The sequence below is a fragment of the Misgurnus anguillicaudatus genome, chromosome 9 (assembly GCF_027580225.2).
Source record: "Misgurnus anguillicaudatus chromosome 9, ASM2758022v2, whole genome shotgun sequence".
Taxonomy (NCBI): domain Eukaryota; kingdom Metazoa; phylum Chordata; class Actinopteri; order Cypriniformes; family Cobitidae; genus Misgurnus; species Misgurnus anguillicaudatus.
In genome coordinates this window covers 33,536,316-33,553,928 of record NC_073345.2, presented here as the reverse complement: position 1 = coordinate 33,553,928, position 17,613 = coordinate 33,536,316, and the positions used below count along the sequence as shown (strand labels likewise).

General features: G+C 37.1%; 2 protein-coding genes across 3 annotated transcripts in view; one reads left to right on the top strand and one right to left on the bottom strand.

Moving 5' to 3' along the window:
• shc3 (SHC (Src homology 2 domain containing) transforming protein 3) overlaps positions 1 to 10,014 on the bottom strand; it is a 38,628-nt gene extending 28,614 nt beyond the window's left edge. The window contains exons 1-4 of one of the 2 annotated variants that reach the window (XM_073871533.1): positions 9,905 to 10,014; positions 6,491 to 6,539; positions 6,296 to 6,351; positions 1,319 to 3,234 (exon numbers count right to left, since the gene is read on the bottom strand). In XM_073871533.1, the coding sequence (XP_073727634.1) occupies positions 1,319 to 1,879 (561 nt within the window). In that variant the 5' untranslated portion in view covers positions 1,880 to 3,234; positions 6,296 to 6,351; positions 6,491 to 6,539; positions 9,905 to 10,014. Of the gene's footprint in view, positions 1 to 1,318; positions 3,235 to 3,471; positions 3,661 to 6,295; positions 6,352 to 6,490; positions 6,540 to 9,904 lie in introns of those variants that run through there. The other variant, XM_055180279.2, reaches the window with a different exon arrangement.
• Positions 10,015 to 10,114: 100 nt separating this feature from the next.
• On the top strand, positions 10,115 to 16,082 carry LOC129423809 (cyclin-dependent kinases regulatory subunit 2). Its single transcript, XM_055180280.2, has 3 exons — positions 10,115 to 10,313; positions 10,613 to 10,740; positions 15,308 to 16,082. The coding sequence occupies exons 1-3, from the start codon at positions 10,255 to 10,257 to the stop codon at positions 15,349 to 15,351; spliced, it is 231 nt and encodes a 76-aa protein (XP_055036255.1). The 5' UTR covers positions 10,115 to 10,254; the 3' UTR covers positions 15,352 to 16,082.
• The last annotated feature ends 1,531 nt before the right edge of the window (positions 16,083 to 17,613 follow it).

Here is a 17,613-nt window from a genome sequence, read left to right as displayed (position 1 = left end):
GAATTTTTTACAATGTACGTTACTGTTTGAATACAACTTTACAGCGCAGCAAAATGTTGTAGTGTGTAACACGACGTGACGCCATTAAAAAGTAATTAAGGATTGGTCATTTTAATGTCTAGTAGACTTAGGATTTACATTTGAGTGTTTTTCATTTCGAGCAATAAATTTAACGAACAGATGTGATAAAAAAGTACAAATATCGTCCAACTTTACTTTAGAGACTTTACACCAGACCTGGAATTCATAAATATATGAGAGTATTTTGAATCAAATGCACAGAAAATGGGGTGAATTGTGCACATACCTGAAAATAAACATTTGACAAAGTGCACAGCAAAATATTATTTCATCATTCGACGCATATACAAGAATAATAACTCTAGCAACACATCATCATGTTTGGAGACGATACAGTAACAGAACAACATCCGCTTGCTCTGGTAACCGGTCGCCGTGGTTACGGGATTTGCATGCACTTCCCTTTTGATGTGATAAACTTGCAGATAATTTGAATAGATCAAATCTGTGCAGGTAAAGAAAAATAACCAGAGTCACGGACAACCGGACCACCACACCTGTTTAACGGAAAGTGACGCATAACTAGCTTGTGTTAATATCACCCTGTACATTACAAGTCTGCCAATTACACACATGCAGATCTCGGTGATAGAGATTATTGCTGTTTACATGACATTACTTATGATGACTAGAGACCAATGAAGAAACGTTAAGAGTTTATCTCTTTATGCGCAACAACATGCCACATTAACCGATTCATCTGATATGCGGTAACAGGTTTGTTTATTTATGAATTAGTTGTTTCATAATTTTTTTTTTTATTTTGCGTTTGCTTTTGGTTTACATTTATTTATGTTTTGACTGAATCAAATGATGAACTATTAAATAGATAGTACCACATGAACTGTTGCTTAACATTAAAATAAAAGGCCTTACACTGTGATGAAAGATTGTGGTCTTACCGCCCACCTGTACACGCATGTAAGACACAAAGACAAACCAGATTACCAATAAATGCTGCACTGTACGTGGCAGAACAGACTGTGCTTCTGCGATCAGCTGTGCGTTTGGCATGAAAAGCATCATTTCATTTACAGCAGAGTCACCGGTGACCTTGCTTCCAGCTGCACTTTTCCAAACCGTACACGTAATCCCTCTGTACCAGCACACGGACCGGAAGATTTTGTATTCTGTACCTTTACCTTTGTTTTCATCTCTCTCTCTCTCTCTCTTTGATGAAAAACAGAAAAAGCTGAAGAGAAATCCGAGAGGGGATCTGGCAAGTGTGCAATCTTACCTTAACGACGTACGTCACTCCAGGTCCGGAAATCTTTTCACTGGAGTGCAGCCACCCGCGACACGGCTTATTCACCAGCCCTTCGCAGCTGGCGCTGGCCAGGTTCCAGCCCTCTCCACCGTGCGGAGGCTCTTCCATCCTCACCTTCTTCCCCGAGCTCCCGGAGCCAGGCTCCAGCGGGACGTGCGGCGGTCCGGAGCTGCCCGCCGGGAGTGCGGATGAGCTAGGGCTGCCGGAGCCGCCTCCCCCCGCCCCTCCCTGGAGCTTGGACACGGCCAGGTCCTTGACGGCGGACGGCAGGCCCTTGATGCCCAGCAGCCCGGAGGAGTTGGCGAATTTGAGGTTGGAGACTTTGTTGATGAGGGTGCACAGAGTGGTTCCAGACTCTTCGGCGGGGTCGGGGGGCAAGACCTCGGCCGGCGGGGCGTAGGGAGGGTCGCCCACGGGTGGTGACGGCGGGACGGCCGAGACCTTGGCGTTCATGGAGAGACCGTGCAGAAGCTCATCGACGGACGTCACTGACTCATTCCGGAATCGGTTGTATTTAGCACGGTGAAGCATTCCCCTCTGTATGCCGGTCTACGCACGAAGGGACACCCGGCTGACCGTCCGCTTCTTTAGCATGCTGGACCCGAGAAACCGTCCTTACGCGGGCGGCGAGCAGCTGCTCGCTGGGCTGAAGACGGTGTTGATCGTGGCCGAGGGCTTTTGCTGTGGACGCTACTGTCAGGAAAATCCGATGCTGCACAGCAGCTCAGAGACCAAAAATAAACCACAAAACGCGGAATCCATGGAGACAAGAGGACGACGAGAGAAAAGCAGCGCGAGGTCGCTCCTCTACAGAGGGCCAGAGATGGCAGGGAGAGAGACAGAGCTCTAGTGAAGAGATGTCTCTCTCTCTCCCCGCATCCTGGCAGATCCCAGAACATGCATGACTCACTCGGGGAGAGAGAGAGAGAGAGAGAAAGAGAGAGAGAGAGAGAGAAAGATAGAGAGACCCTTCTCAACAAAAGAGTCACTCAACACTGCAGAGCACTTTCTGTTACAAAAAAAACTCCCACTTACAGCTCGGTAGGACCAATCAATTCTCAAAATTTGCCCTGTCCATAGGAACGCCTCCTGGTTTGATTTGGTTCATGCGACTAAACTAAAGCATATAACTGAAAAGATTGCTCTACCAATCCATCAATCGTACAAAAAACAATCGAACCTCAGAATGAAGTTAAGACTAAAACAATGCAACATTGCATTAGAAGCGAAAGGTTTTCAATTGAATGTACGCATAAAGAAACTTGAGTTTGTGGCGATCACTAATTTTCTAGATTTTATTCATTCAGTAGCATCTCACACAGACGCTGAACATTGATTACGAAATAATAATCCACCGCATTAATTACAGAATAATCTAAATTCAAATACAATCACCTTTCGCTCGCCACCTTGTCGATCTGGTAGTTTCTACCTGTCTTATCCATCGCCGCAGTTTATGGAAAACCTGGTCAAATTTAAACCTCAAGACCAATACGGTTTAATCTCTTTGTTCAACAGCTCGTCACATCTGTTCGTCCTCAAATATTACGAAACATCGGCATAATTCCATCTCCCAGACCTTCAAAACAAGCCTAGTTTTTCTCCTGAATGAGCTTTGTTAAATAATTTAACGTCTCCCTCAAACACACAATGTCGAGATGCAATCTTACTGAAACGCCATCCAGATTCAGTTGAACCAGTGATGTCAGATCTCTCAGTCCCATTAAAAAAAAAAACAGCGGCATCAAACCCACGACATTAAAATCGAGCCATTCATGAAGAATGTCCAGAGGAGCTCGACTCATGAGCGGCACTCATTCACAAGCTCTTGCACGGCTGCGGCGATCACACTGCAGTCTCTCCCTGCGACTCGCTTTTCTGCCTGCCTGCGAACAAGAAAAAAACAGAAAAACAGAGCAAGAGAGAGAGAGAGAAAGAGAGAGAGAGAGGGTTTGTATCTTCCACCGAGACAAAAGCAAGCAATAAAAAACACATAAGCTCCTTGCTCGGTGTTGTCAGGGCGACGCAGTAATGATGCTGAGGAGAGAAACAGAGGATGCTAAAGAGCCGTGCTGGTTAAAATGATTCGGTCTGACTGTGAATGGAGAGGCAGACGGGCATACCGACGATTCTGTGAATGAAGTCAGGCCTTGGCAGCTTTCTGCACGGCAATCCCTCGGGATGGATCCCGACCGGCCAATCAGGAAAGAGCAGGATGACTCATTCAGGGTAGGCTGGCTGAATAGTGGGGCAAACCACTTGAAGCACAGGTGATGGGTGAAACCATTCTCATCATACATAAGACCATGCTACCTACTTCTGATACATCTCCTGACGTGACGCATGGGTGTAATGGAGATTTTGTGTGTGACTTGAGCTACATTGATAGCGTGCAGATCAACTGATCTCTGAACTGCTCATTTTCAACATTCATATGAATGAAGGGTTATCAAAGAATACATTCTGACCTAATCAGCTTATACTGTATAATGTAGCAGTTTACCTGAATTTTTTTTTATAATAGCATATTGTGGATAATTGCTAGGGTAAAGATAGTGTTGATGCACGATTGATCATTTTAATGTGACATCACGCACTTAGCTAATACCCCGCCAGCATTTTTGGTGATTTTCACAAAAGTTTCACAAAATGCTTTCCAGAATTTTTTTTTTTTATAAATATATAAACATACAATATATCAAATGAAAAACAGACTGTCTGCTTTTAAACAAACAAAACGGGGAAAAAGCGTTTCATCCTATCTTCGATTATTCTCTTTTTATAACCTCTTAAATATGGGTAGGTTTCTTCAAAAAGACCACATTTTGAGCAAAAAGCTGAAATAATTGCATTTTTGTAAAGGAATTTCATTAGAGATTAGATTCAGAAAGATTATCAAAACATACATGAAGTTTAAAATGTTGTTAAATTAGTTTTTGCGTCAGTTTTATTATATTGGGTAAGAGCCATCTAGTGGATAGTAGCGGAATTACAGATTACCGTAAAAACTCGTCAGGAAAGTGTCACTGGCAGGGAAATGTTTTACAGAATGCCGTCAGAGACCCAGAAAACCCGGAAGAGAGGAACTTGTGAATTTTGAGACATTAACGTTTAAGCCTTTGTACCCAATGAGGTTAAATAATAACTGTCATTAATATACACTTGTAGTTACAGTGACTACTTCATCAAAAGTATCCTTACATAAACATGGATAAATTAAGCATTGTATTTATAGTAGGACTGTCAAAAGATTCATCACAAGTAATCGCATACAAAATAAAAGTTTGTATATTTTGTACGGAGCCCCTAAGGGGGACATGGAGAAAAAAATTAAATAGGGTTTAGTTTCACGTGCGCACGCGATAGTTACACGTGCGCACGAGATACTAAACTTTAAAAAAAAATTGCACATGAAGGTTTCACGTGAGCATGCAAAAGTTTCACGTAAGCACATGAATATAAATATCAATATATGTGTGTGTTTATACAAAATAATTACACACAGTGCACACACATATATTATGCAAAAACAAACTTTTATTTTGAATGCGATTGATCACGATTAAACTTTCGACAGCCCTAATCTTTAGCCATAAATCACATCTTTCAATAATTTTCTTACCTAGATTGTCATCACGTACTGAGGCAACCAACTAACTTTAGCTTTAAGTTAGCTAAAGAGTTGTCATGTGAAAATGCAAAAGTAGTGAAAGAGTGAAAATGCAATGTTTGCAAATACTTTATCAGATCATTTGTTGTACTCAGAGTGTTAAACTTTATTGCTTTTCATTAACATGATCTAATATATTACAGCGCAATGTAATATGGTATAATATTAATATAACCCTGGCAGCAGTATAAGGCAAGGAATTTTCCACGGAATAAGTTATCTAGTCAATTAAGAGAAAACATTTCCCTGCCAATGACGCTTTCCTGATGAGTTTTTATGGTAATCTGTAATTCCGCTATTATCCACTAGATGGCCATAAATTACCCAATTTATAAAAACTGACGCAAAAACTAATTTTTTAACATTTTAAACTTTTTGTGTGTTTTGATAATCGTTTTGAATCTTTAGCAAAATTCCTTTACAAAAATGCAATTATTTTAGCGTTTTGCTCAAAATTTTGTATTTGTTAAGAAACCTAACCATATTTAAGAGGTTATAAAAAGAGAACAAATTAAGATTATTTTCGCGTTTTGCTTGTTTATTGTTTGTTTAAAAGCAGAGGGTCTGTTCTTTTATTTGATATATTTGTATGTTTATATATTTTTAGATTTTTTCCTGGAAGGAATTTTGTGAAAATCACAAAAAATGCTGCCGTGCAAATTTTTTAAAAAGGCTGGCGGAAAATGAGTTAAGAGGTAATTTAAGTATTTGTGGCTTGAAACAAATTGAAAATTTACCGGCTTGTATTGCCTCTCTATTGAAAGCCCAAGGTAAACTTCCAACACCCCTGGTGCAGGGTTTCCCACAAGAAAATTTGTTAGTTAAGGTGGTAGGGTTGGTGGGTGGGCAGGACCGAGGTGTGGCAATCAAAGGGACAGGGGCGTACGCGTCATGATAAAAATGAAAATATTTTTAAAAACACTCAAATAAAACTTAATTTTTAAGAAATTATGACAGAAAATAAACACATACTATATTATTAATGAATTAAATGTTTTTAACAGATACCTCTAACGGGAATAGCTGCGTTATGAAGTGAAACTGAAGTGAAAGGGTTAATAAACACAAACTGAAGCAGATGTTGTAGGCCTTTTGTTTGTTGTTTGTTTTGTTTTTTGGGGGGGATTTTTTTTTGGACGACCTAGTTAAGGTGGTAGGGTTTTCCAGCTTAGGCGGACCGCCCGAACTGCAAAGTGCTGCGGGAAACACTGTGGTGTTTCATGTGACTGAAAACTCTAAATTGGTGAAGACATCAGTTACGTGCTAATGTTTAATACCTCATATCTGTAAAGATGAGTCTCCCATTACCGTTCACCAGCATGTAGCCATGTGTCTAGAGAGGGTGAGTGAAAAATAATGGGGCATTTGAGATGTTAGGTAAGTCATTTTGACAAAATCTATCTATACAGAATTTCCTAGTTATCCGGTTTATTTCTATGATTGCTACACAGGTCCTCAAGTAGTTTACTCACCTCGTGGAACAGGTTATCAGGTTCATCTGCTTTTCCAAAAGTGTATTTTCTGAAACAGGACAAATAAATATTTATTACAAACCTACAGGCAATGAAACCGTCTCAGTTTAAATGTATACATTATGAATTATGTATTTTCGAAAGATGTATATACAGAAAGAGAGAGGAGATAGTGGGTGGCGGGGTGCATGTGTATGTGATCATAGTCGTGACTGAAGTGTGTCGGGTTTACTCCTACATGCTCATTAAAACAGCAGGAAGTATCAAAAATAGGAGAGAGAGAGAGAGAGAGATTGAGACAGAGAGAGGTAGGGGGATGGAAGGATTTTCAAAGTCCAAAATCACATGTCTGTTGGGACATAAAGCAGGTACATCACTCATGACCGCTTATAAACAGCAGGTAATACTGACTATTTCAGAACCAGTTTAATACAGCGACTAACTATTAGATTTAGCCATCAGTTTTGACCTTAAACTTTTCATTTACCCAAACCAAACATATGTTATTGTGATAAGCATATAAATATTAAATAGCATGCATTAATTACACAATAAAACAAGATACAAAAGACACAACACCTCCCAAAATATTATAACTTTATAGAGATGCTGCACGTTTAACACTGCTAACTGCTTTAGACGACATTTAGCAGAGTAAACTGCAGCCAGACTCATACGGTAAGTCCATACAGACAGCGCCACTGCCTACAGGAGCCTTTACTGTAACCATAGTTTCAAAGACAGCATAGCAACAGGAATGAGGTGAGGGGGCCGGCCATAATGATTGGCAGCTCATATCTGGCGCATACCATTGGCTGATGTGAGTTGGTGTGAGTGTTTTCCGGTGTAGCATGTAGTGAGCTGGTGTACATGCCACTACATGTGTTCACATAAAACTAAAAGCAGTAAGATAAAATCCAGTAATGTGTTACTAGGAGACATCTCTACCAAGACGTACTGATATAAATGTAGCTTCTCTGTTTTGCTTAAAAATCCCAAATCATTGCAGATGGCAGATTAGATCTTGGACTGATATTTCAACATTCTAAACACAGATAAAGCTTTATGTATAAAAGCACATAATAATAATAATAATAATAATAAACTAATTAATAAATTAAATTATTTAATTGAATCTCATGTTTAGGGCTGTCACAATGATTAAATAATCATCTCAACGCAATTGTTTGACCACATCACGATGATTTCAGATCACCGCGATGATTGCACATCTCTCTAAAAAACACAAGGGGAGCTGCAGTGCCTGTATAAACGAGACAGTATCAGATTACTTTTAAAAATGTGTCATTTTGGAGCCAGTACATGCGCAGAAGGAATCGTCCGTGAAACACGGAGGCAGAGCCGCGATATCAAACTTCTCAAACGCCAAATTCAACAACGCCCCTTAAACATCTCATTTAACTGGCTTGCTAAAATAAGGTATGGTAAGTTAAATACAAATACAACTAACGACTTAAATTTAAAATACACATAATAATACACTGTATATTAAAAACAGTACGGTTATTTCTTAAATGATTTAAAATGAACAACTAGTCTATCACAATGAGTTGGACAGCAAAATTAAAGATTTTTAGTTCATGCAGTCTGCTTTAAATAACGTAAGGCGTGTTAGCTTAGCTAATAAAATTTAATAATTAGCTTATGATACCACATTTAACGTTACTACCGTTACTGTACTTACTGTTGGTTAGTACAGTTTACTGCTGAACAACTCCTTTTGTCGGTGTGAAATAACACAGATATCGAAAATTAATAATTAGTTAATAATAATTATTATCATTTATCGGTTTACCTAGTAGCTAAACTAATAGCTGAAACAAACACCTTGTCTGAAAAGAAAATGTTTTGGTTTGCTAAAGACGAGGTAAGACGACGAGCATGGATCGTTGCGGAGAGATTTGGCAGCCAGGCAAGAATTCAAGGACCTGTAGCTAACATTGTATACATTAATTTTACACAGTAACATTAGCTCAGTATAGTAGTTGATATGCATTAGATATGATATATGAACAAAGGCAGTAATTCTCAAAGTGTGGTCCGCCAAACCCCCCCAGTGGTCCGCCAAAAGATGAACTAGGCAAGTGTTTATACAATTGTCACTTATTTAAGTAGATTTTTAATGCACTTGTGAAACTGTGATATCAGTTCTTGCCATTCTGTTTTAATAACGTAAAAATGTATCGGTGGCTAAACCAAAGAGGAGTCAAAAGAAAAGATCAAGCATCAACTGAAAGTAGCTAAAATCCACAGATCTATTAGTTTTGTAATGTACTAGTTTTGTTTCATGTGTAAAATTTGTGTAATTTCAGTGATTTTGGACATTAAGGGGAAAAAATTTTTCAGCATTTTATTGTTAAAATAGTTACAACCATAGACGCTCTTTGGAATGACATTAAGTGGGACCTAGGCTGTTATAGTATGTTTAATTGCAGTTTTTTTTCACATGTGCAGTTTGTTGTTCATATTAAGCTGCAACTCATTTCACATTTACTTTTTCAAATTAAATAAAATTCATATAAGAATTTCTGAACATGGCACTGCATTTGTGTTTAAAGAATTAGTTTTTGACTTGAAACAGTTGCATATTAAACTTAAATCTTTAAGCTTATCCTTCCTATTATGTTGTTTTTTGGGGGCATGTTAGAGTGAGATTTTGTTAAGTGGTCCTCAGAAAAAAATTGGAAGATAAAGTGGTCCTTGGGCTGAAAAAGTTTGAGAAACACTGAACAAAGGTAATTTACCTGTCATTTATTTCCATTGTTATCAGAAATAAACTACTGTAAGGGGAGTGTTAGTGTTGTTATTTTCTAACCGGAAGCTGCGTTTAGTCCACAAAAGCCGTTTGTTTATGTTGTTGCTGCTAAATCGTCTAGTGTATGATGATGTTACACTCATGCAACAAATTTACCTTTTAATAGAAAATAATACCCTGATATAAAACTATTAAACAATAATATCAATAATAGATAAGTTATTCACTTAATAAGAAGTTTGTGTTTAAGGTAACTCTTGTAACTTTGTTCGTTTGTATCGGAGAGAGTTTGAGTGGTTTTCTAAACAGTTTTTGTTTGCATTTATTCTTAATGTAATGCATAAATGTAACGTTACTCACATTTCATTTTTCAAAGATTCAATAGCAAAAATGTCAATAATCGGCGAGGGTTTTTCATGGAGTGTTGCGTTGTCGCGGTGGACAGTGAGATTGGTGACGTATTTCTTCACCAGGTAATAAGTGACAGGTAATAAGTCTTATTATTACATGATAAACATATGACAACTCACGCTTGATTGTAAAATACACATTGACAAAGCTGACCAGCCTTTACATTGACAATACATTTGTGAGAAATACATAAACTGTAAATATTGTTTAAACTCTGCCAACTTTACCTTTAGTAACATGTTTCTAACAGAAAACTAAGATTTTTAAAAGTTAAAGATGATATTTCGATGAAATATGACGACATTTTAGACACATCCACACGTGCTGTCCAAGTAGCTCGCTCGCTGTTCGGTTACCAGGACAACCGCCCTTTCCTCCGCCCCCACCCTTCCATGGTGCTGACGCAGACTGCGATCACATGACCACGTCAGCCAATCAAGTGCGACGGCTCCGGTTGAATTGCCTGTTCAAAACTGAATCGGTTAAATTTGTCAAAAAGTTGCGAGCAAGAGTCCGCTTGAATCCTTACCAGCGACTATTATACTTTAAACATTTCACTGCAGAATTCACGATCAAAATGGCTCACAAACAGATCTACTACTCGGATAAATACACAGATGAACTTTATGAGTACAGGTAAGACTGAGACGGAAAAGATTTGGTCCGGTTTCGGGCCTCGAGGCGGTTTGAGATGAATACAACATTTAACGTTACGTTATTTCCACTCGTATTAGTGTGGAAATGAATCTTTGCCTGTTGTTTACTATACTTAATAAATATCTTTGATTACAGTCCGTTTGAAAGCATGTCTGATCGAACTCCTCCTGCCTTGGCTAGTTGCCATGTGCTTGCTAGATACTTGACGTTTACTGCAGCTTTACGCAAATCTCAGTATGTTATTTTCAAATGAACATATTTGTCATGTTTGATTGTAGACACGTGGTCTTACCGCGGGAACTAGCCAAACAGGTCCCTAAATCCCACCTGATGTCCGAGGATGAGTGGAGGAGACTGGGGGTGCAGCAGTCACTGGGATGGGTCCATTACATGATCCATGAACCTGGTTTGTGTTATACATCCATTTACATCAATGCCAATTTGTCAAACATCTGATTCAGCTGCTGATATGAGTCATTTCTGAGTCATCTTGTGTTAAATTCATAAATTCTTGTTATTTGTGCCCATTGAGTTCACTTACATTTATGCATTTGACAGACACTTCAATACAATGTGACTTAAATTGCTATATATATACGTATACATACTTTTTGAACAACTGGTCCCAGGGAATAAACTATATATAGATTTGTTTATTACCTGGGGCCTGTTGTTCAAAAAGTCTGGATTAAAATGATCCAGATTTGGAAATCCCATGTTTTGTTATCCAGGATCAGGTAAACCATCTCACGTTTGTCCTGGTTTTTCAAGGCAAAATTGAATTGTATCACCCTGATCCAGATATACACTTTTTTAGATTAGCAAATCTGGATTAAATGGGATGACATGTCAATGTTGACTATTAGCTATGTAAAAAAACAGCATGTAGTTTGGTCATTTAGGGGTTACCAAGTGTTGTTACTTGAAGAGGCAATAAAACAACACAACTTTTTATATTTACCATCAGAAATCTTGTTGTGTGGGGTAAACCCCGAGTGCAAACGCACACACGCTCTAGATTGTCACGTGAAACGAAATGATACCCAATCAGAAAGCGAGCTGGTGAAAGAAGAAACCAAAACAACTACATGGTGCGGCAGGCAAAGTCCAAAGTGAGATTGACATCAGAGATGTAAAAAAACAGTCCATTGTATTAATGCCATTTTCTTTATGCCCATTGTTGCCCATGTTTGTTTACTGTGAAGTCACGTTTGGCCTCGCAAAACATTGCAAGATCTACGTGATCTATCTATAATACAATGTGTTTGCGTGGTTTATGGTTAAAAAAATTATTTTCCACATACCGTACATTTTTGTAGCTCCAGATTTCACTTTCTTCTTGAAAAACACAGATTTGAAAAGCTCTGTGTCCCTGATTGGCCAGCTAATCTGTACGTTGTGATCGGCCTGAATATCTTTGACGTCAGCCGGAAAGTGACGCTCCTTACCCTGTTTGAAAGATTCTGTCACGATGCACCAATCACAGGAAGTAAACTGTTGCCTACAATCCATGTGTTTGTTTTAGTCCAAGAAAAGAGATTTACGTTGGAGACGATAACTTGCATCATCGTTTACCTTTTGCTTATTGTTAACATGTGCTAATACACACTTACACACCAAAGGAAATATAAAATCGTGAATCGGACGATAGGAGCTCTTTAAATCATATTTTTTTCATCATGTTTGTGGTCTCATATTTTGAAAATCTGATTAGATTTAAAAAATCTTTTGGTGTGGCCCTAGCTTAAACTGATAGTCCAAATGGATTACTTTTGAGCTTTTGGTTTAAACCCCAACTGCCAGTTGTTCAAAAGTAATCCATTTGGATTTCGGCCATCGGATTAGATCAAAATTTCAAAATGGGTTGTTAAAAACAAAAACGGATTCTGAATTTGGATTGGATCACAAAATCCAATCTAGGTTGTTGATCTGGATTAGATGGGCACTTTAGACTAGTCCTAGATTAAAATAAATTTAGAGGTGTCCAAACCGAAAACAACTTGAACTGACATATCTTAAACATTTCTTACTTAGTATTTTTGTCTTGTTTTCAGTAGAAATATCAAAAAATTCTTAAATTAAGATGCTTTTTCTTGATAAGCAAAATGACCTAAGTAAAAAAGTCTAGTTTTAAGACAAATAATATACAATTTAAGTGAAATTGTCCTTAAAACAAGCAATATTATCTGCCAATGGGGTGAGAAAAAAAATTGTGAATTAAGATTTCTTTTTTCTTAAAGGCGGAGTCCACGATGTTTGAAAAACGCTTTGGAAAAGAAGACGGGCCGACTACCAAAACACACTTATAGCCAATCAAATCAAATCAAATGCCGGGTTGCGTATGTGTGGGGCGGGTCTATCAACAGAAGGTCCAGATTCTATTGGGGTAGTAGGGGTGTGTTTGTTTGGGTGATTTCAAATATCAACATTGTCTTTCAAACATCATGGACTCCGCCTTTAAACACTTAATTCAAGTAAATTTTTCTCACTCCATTGGCAGATATTTTTGCTTGTTTAAGCACAAATTCACTTAAATTGTATATTTTTTTGTCTAAAAACTAGTATTATTTTCTTAGGTCATTTTGCTCATCAAGAAAATACATCTTGATTTAAGACTTTTTAGATATTTTTACTGAAAACAAGACAAAAATACTAAGTAAGAAAGTCATTTTTCGCAGTGAAATACATCAGTGCCCTTTCTTTTGCCTCAAAATGCACACAGGTAATGTTTTTAAGGCATGTTTGTTAAAACTAGTTATTTCCTAATTAAACTAGGGCTTAGTCCTGGCTTAAGATAATATCTTTCTGGGAAACCGCCCCTTTGTGTTCAAAACTTTATAGTAAGATTGGGATTTGTTTGATCCCAAAAAGTAGATTTTTTTTTAATCCCAGCAGACGGGTGAACAAAAATATAGGGAAAAAAATGGCTTAAACTTAAAAATCTACAGTTAGTTTACAATAGAACATTTCTATCATGTAATATTTATACATTTGTCATGTTTTTTGAATTTTGTTCTTGATTAGTTCAATCCTTAAAATGTATATGTATTCAAAGTATAACATTGGGCTACACCTTTCAGTCAATTAAAAAAGTTCATATAAATCCCTCATACAAGAGTTAATAGCAAACAAATATTTTACTTTTAACAAAATAATCTTTAACTGTCTGACCAAACAGTCAGTAGTAGTTTTAACAACCGGCATCTCTACAAATGTAAACTATCGGACATTTAGCCTCTTTATGACTTAAAATTCATGTGTTTGTGTATAATCTTGATTTGTTTGTTTTTTGTGAGCCAAAAGAACAGACTGAAGGTTAAAATGAAATAATAAAGTAAGGTAAAGTTTTATGGCATTTCAAGTAAAAACTACCTGCTGTTTTTTACATAGCTAAGTGTCAACATTGATATGTCATCCCATTTACCTGTCCCTCCAAAAAAACGTGATTTTGCGATTGGCTGATTATGCGTTGAATCAAACAAAGTTCGCTTATTTGTGCGGGGGCCGCATTTTTCAAATATGTTGCACTTTCGCAGCATAAATATGCAGGGCTTGCATGATTTCATAATCCCTGCATTTCGTAGCAAAAATCACATATATCTTAGCAGAAAGTTGAAGAATGTTGCATTTACTTAACCCAAGCGCAGACATGTCCCCTGTTGCCATTGGATTGTGTGACGTGAACATCATTGAAAAGCTGCAAACTGTTTTTGCAAGTTTCGCAATTTCATTGAATAAAATTGCATAAATATCCCGCATATTCCATCACTTTTTTTTTATGAAAATGCGCCGCAAGATCAAGGATTTTTGCCCGCAACAATCACAAAAAAACTCATCTGAAAAAGTCTGTATGGGTGATTCTCACGAAAACTTGGTTTTAAAAATGTCAAGCATGAAAATGTAAAAATTGCTTTAAAATTAACTTTTTCCCACCAGACATTGAAAAACAAAGTCTGGAGTAAATGGGAACATTAATTTAAAAACTTTTACTTATCATTTAACACTTTTTGTAACATAATTTTAAAAATTAGTCCTAAAAAATCTCATTACCGCAACAGTCAGAAAACATCAACACTGACATATTTTCAAAATGACATGACAAACCTGAAAGAACATAATTTGGAGATTCTGCACATGCATTTAAAATCAAAGTATTATGCTTCTATTAATTAAATTAACATTTAATAAGCATCTTTTGCGGTAATGATAATCAAAATGTCATGTAAGCATTCTGACAAGACAATGTCAAATTAACTGTAAAAAAATGATCTTACCTGATAGCCATCTTGAAGTAACTGGTCCATGTGCTTGGTCACTCAAAATCAAACTTTATTAAAATTCTGTATGTGTGCTTAAACTGTTCTCAAAAAGTGTTGCGGAGGATGAGAACATCAGGCATGGACACATCATTTTCCTAATTTTTCTTCATTATTATTATACATGAATATTCAGTAAATATTTTTTCTGTCATCTAAAGTAGTCTAGCAAAACATCCATTTATTTTTTTTCTTAATATTTTTGTGTTAATTTGATTAAATTACAACATAACGCATGTTCAAACACAGCCGGACACATTGCGGTAATGAGAATTTCAGCAGAAAATGAGATAAAATTTACAATTATAAATTCTTATGTTGAAATCACACATTGTGCAAGGTAGAACACAGAATTGTGTTAATTCTGATGCTTTTTAATGTTACTATATTACACATTTTAAAGCTAAAATCTTTAGTGCCGTGGTGTTTCAATGGTTTCGTGAGAATCACCTGTATCTGGGTTAGGGTGATCCGTTCCAATTTTGTTTTGGAAAGCCAGGACAGGGGTGAGATGGTTTACTCGATCCTGGTAGCAAAACATGGGATCATTTTGATTTTTTGAACATCCGCCCCTTCTGCTAATGCAATACCAAAAATGACTCATTTAAATCGTATCTATAAATCTAATGAATATTTCTCTGCTTGTCATTTTTCCAGAACCTCATATTTTGCTGTTCAGGAGACCTCTACCGAAGCAGTGACCGTAACGGCAGTACTCGTCTGTTCTGGATCATTCCTGTGGATTAATCTAGTATTCAGTGAATACTTGCATACTTTACCACGTTTCTGACTCTTGTGTTAATAATGCTGTATTTAACAGTGCTTATGCATGGACACAGAATCAAGGGAATATGGGGAAATGTGTTTTCAGTGAAAATCGCAGGGCTCTTAATTCAATCATGTGCCTTTCAGGGTGAAACCAAACCTTTGTGTGTCAAATAAAAGTCTGTGGAGCATCATTCAGCATTTAAAAAAAAACTAAATCAGTGTTTATCATAACTGCAGCATATTTGATAACCTATAGCAGGATTATGTTTGTGTTTAGGAAGGGTTGTCTGTAAAAGTTTGTGTTTTGGTGAGACTTGAATAATTCTCAGGTTGCATTGATACTTCAGGGAAGGCACATTTGTATTGTCAAATTGATATAATACTCGTATTATGTTCGTAAAGATGTGCAAACTTTTATTCTAGATTTTTAATAATGTAAAGGGAAGTAGGAGTAAGAGCCCTTAAATAAAACCTCATACGCCATCATTAAAAATGTTTGTATTTACAGGCTTGTTTAACAGGACTGTGTTGTATATTGTTAATTTTGACAGGGTTTATATGCAAGAACAAATACTTTTGATGTTTCAGAACAAAATCATAAAGAGAATTATGAATACGCTGTTGTTTTGTTCTTGTGACTTTAAAATAAATGCAGCTCTGTTGATTAATTGTTTCTTTTCTGTACACTCACCACGAGGGGGCGCCACATAACAACTAATTTTCTCACTGCTTTCCTATACATACTGCAGTTCATGTCAACCAACTTGTTTATTTAGTAATGAATATTTTATTACACATTGCAGAAGGCCAGAGCTGCTGACTTTGGCAAGGATCTGGTGCGGATCCGGCCTGGAGTCATCTGCTGCCTGGTTTATTCTTATCTTGATCAAGTGGAATACAATTTTTTACTATTTAGACATTCAATTTAGTTTTGCTTTCACTTACCTGTGGTGGCATTGCTCTCTTTATGTTTGTAAAGGCACCACATCCTGTATGTGGCGGAATAAATGCTCCTGAATGCGAGAGGTGAAAATACAGTAAAGCAGGGACCCCCAGGAGGGCCCCAGTTTTAGGACATTTTATAAAATACATTAATAAATTCTGTGTAATTAAACCTACTAACCAACAGCAAAATGTTGTATTATTTTATGTTTATTTTAATTTAAGTATTAGAATTTTGTGTCATTTTCTTTGGGGTAAATGTACAGGGTTCCCACGGCTCCTTGAAAGTTTGTGAATCTGGGGAAAAAATTCAAGGCCCTGGGAAGTTTTTAAAAATATACATATATAGATACAGGTCATTGAAAGTGCTTGAATCTATTTTATGCAAGAAGTTTTCTTGAAAAAAAATCCATATTATTTCCTGTGTAGTGCAGGATAATATAAAAATGCTAGACTTTTTAAGCACACGTGCTAAACTGTTCGCTTTAAATGATATATCTTTTGTATGCGAATGTTGATTCATACCAAAATGCTTTTTTGCCTAGTTGTGTTTGACACATGAAAACGTCTCAGGTTACGTATGTAACTGTGGTTCCCTGAGAAGGGAATGAGACGCTGCGTCTCCCTTGCCATACTTCTTGCGTCCCTGTAACGCCGTCTTTGGCAATATTTCAGATAGCGATATACTTCCTGGCTCTTTGTCGTTAAGCCTCACCGTTGGTTGAATTTGATATACACATTCAGACACACTTACCCCTGGAGGCGTCCCCAAAGTGTTTAACGCAGTGACACAGTGCGAGTTCCCTTGAAAGGGAACTGTAACAATGTATCTTAAAAGGTAACACGATGTAACCTTGCTCTCAGTTGAAATGTGTCCCCACATTTAGTCCTTGAATTTGAGGGTATTGGACCTGGAAAGTCCTTAAAAGGTCCTTGGCATTTTGGCGTGCGGCCCCTTTTGTGTACAGCGCATACGTTACCGCAAAAATATGCACTGTACAAAAGAGGGGATGCATGTTGAAAAAAGTTTGAGAATCACTGCAGTAAATAAACCACAGCAATAAACCACACGTTTCACTTTCTCACATGACTGAATGATATAAACAACCTCAGATCTTTTCCATTTACAAAAATAAGCTAGGTTTTTATTTTTGCATAAACAAAAAAATGGTTGCAATCAATTTATTTAAGCTACATTAAAAAAATTCTAATTTTATTTTGTTAAAATGTAGCTTAAAAAAATTAATTGCAAC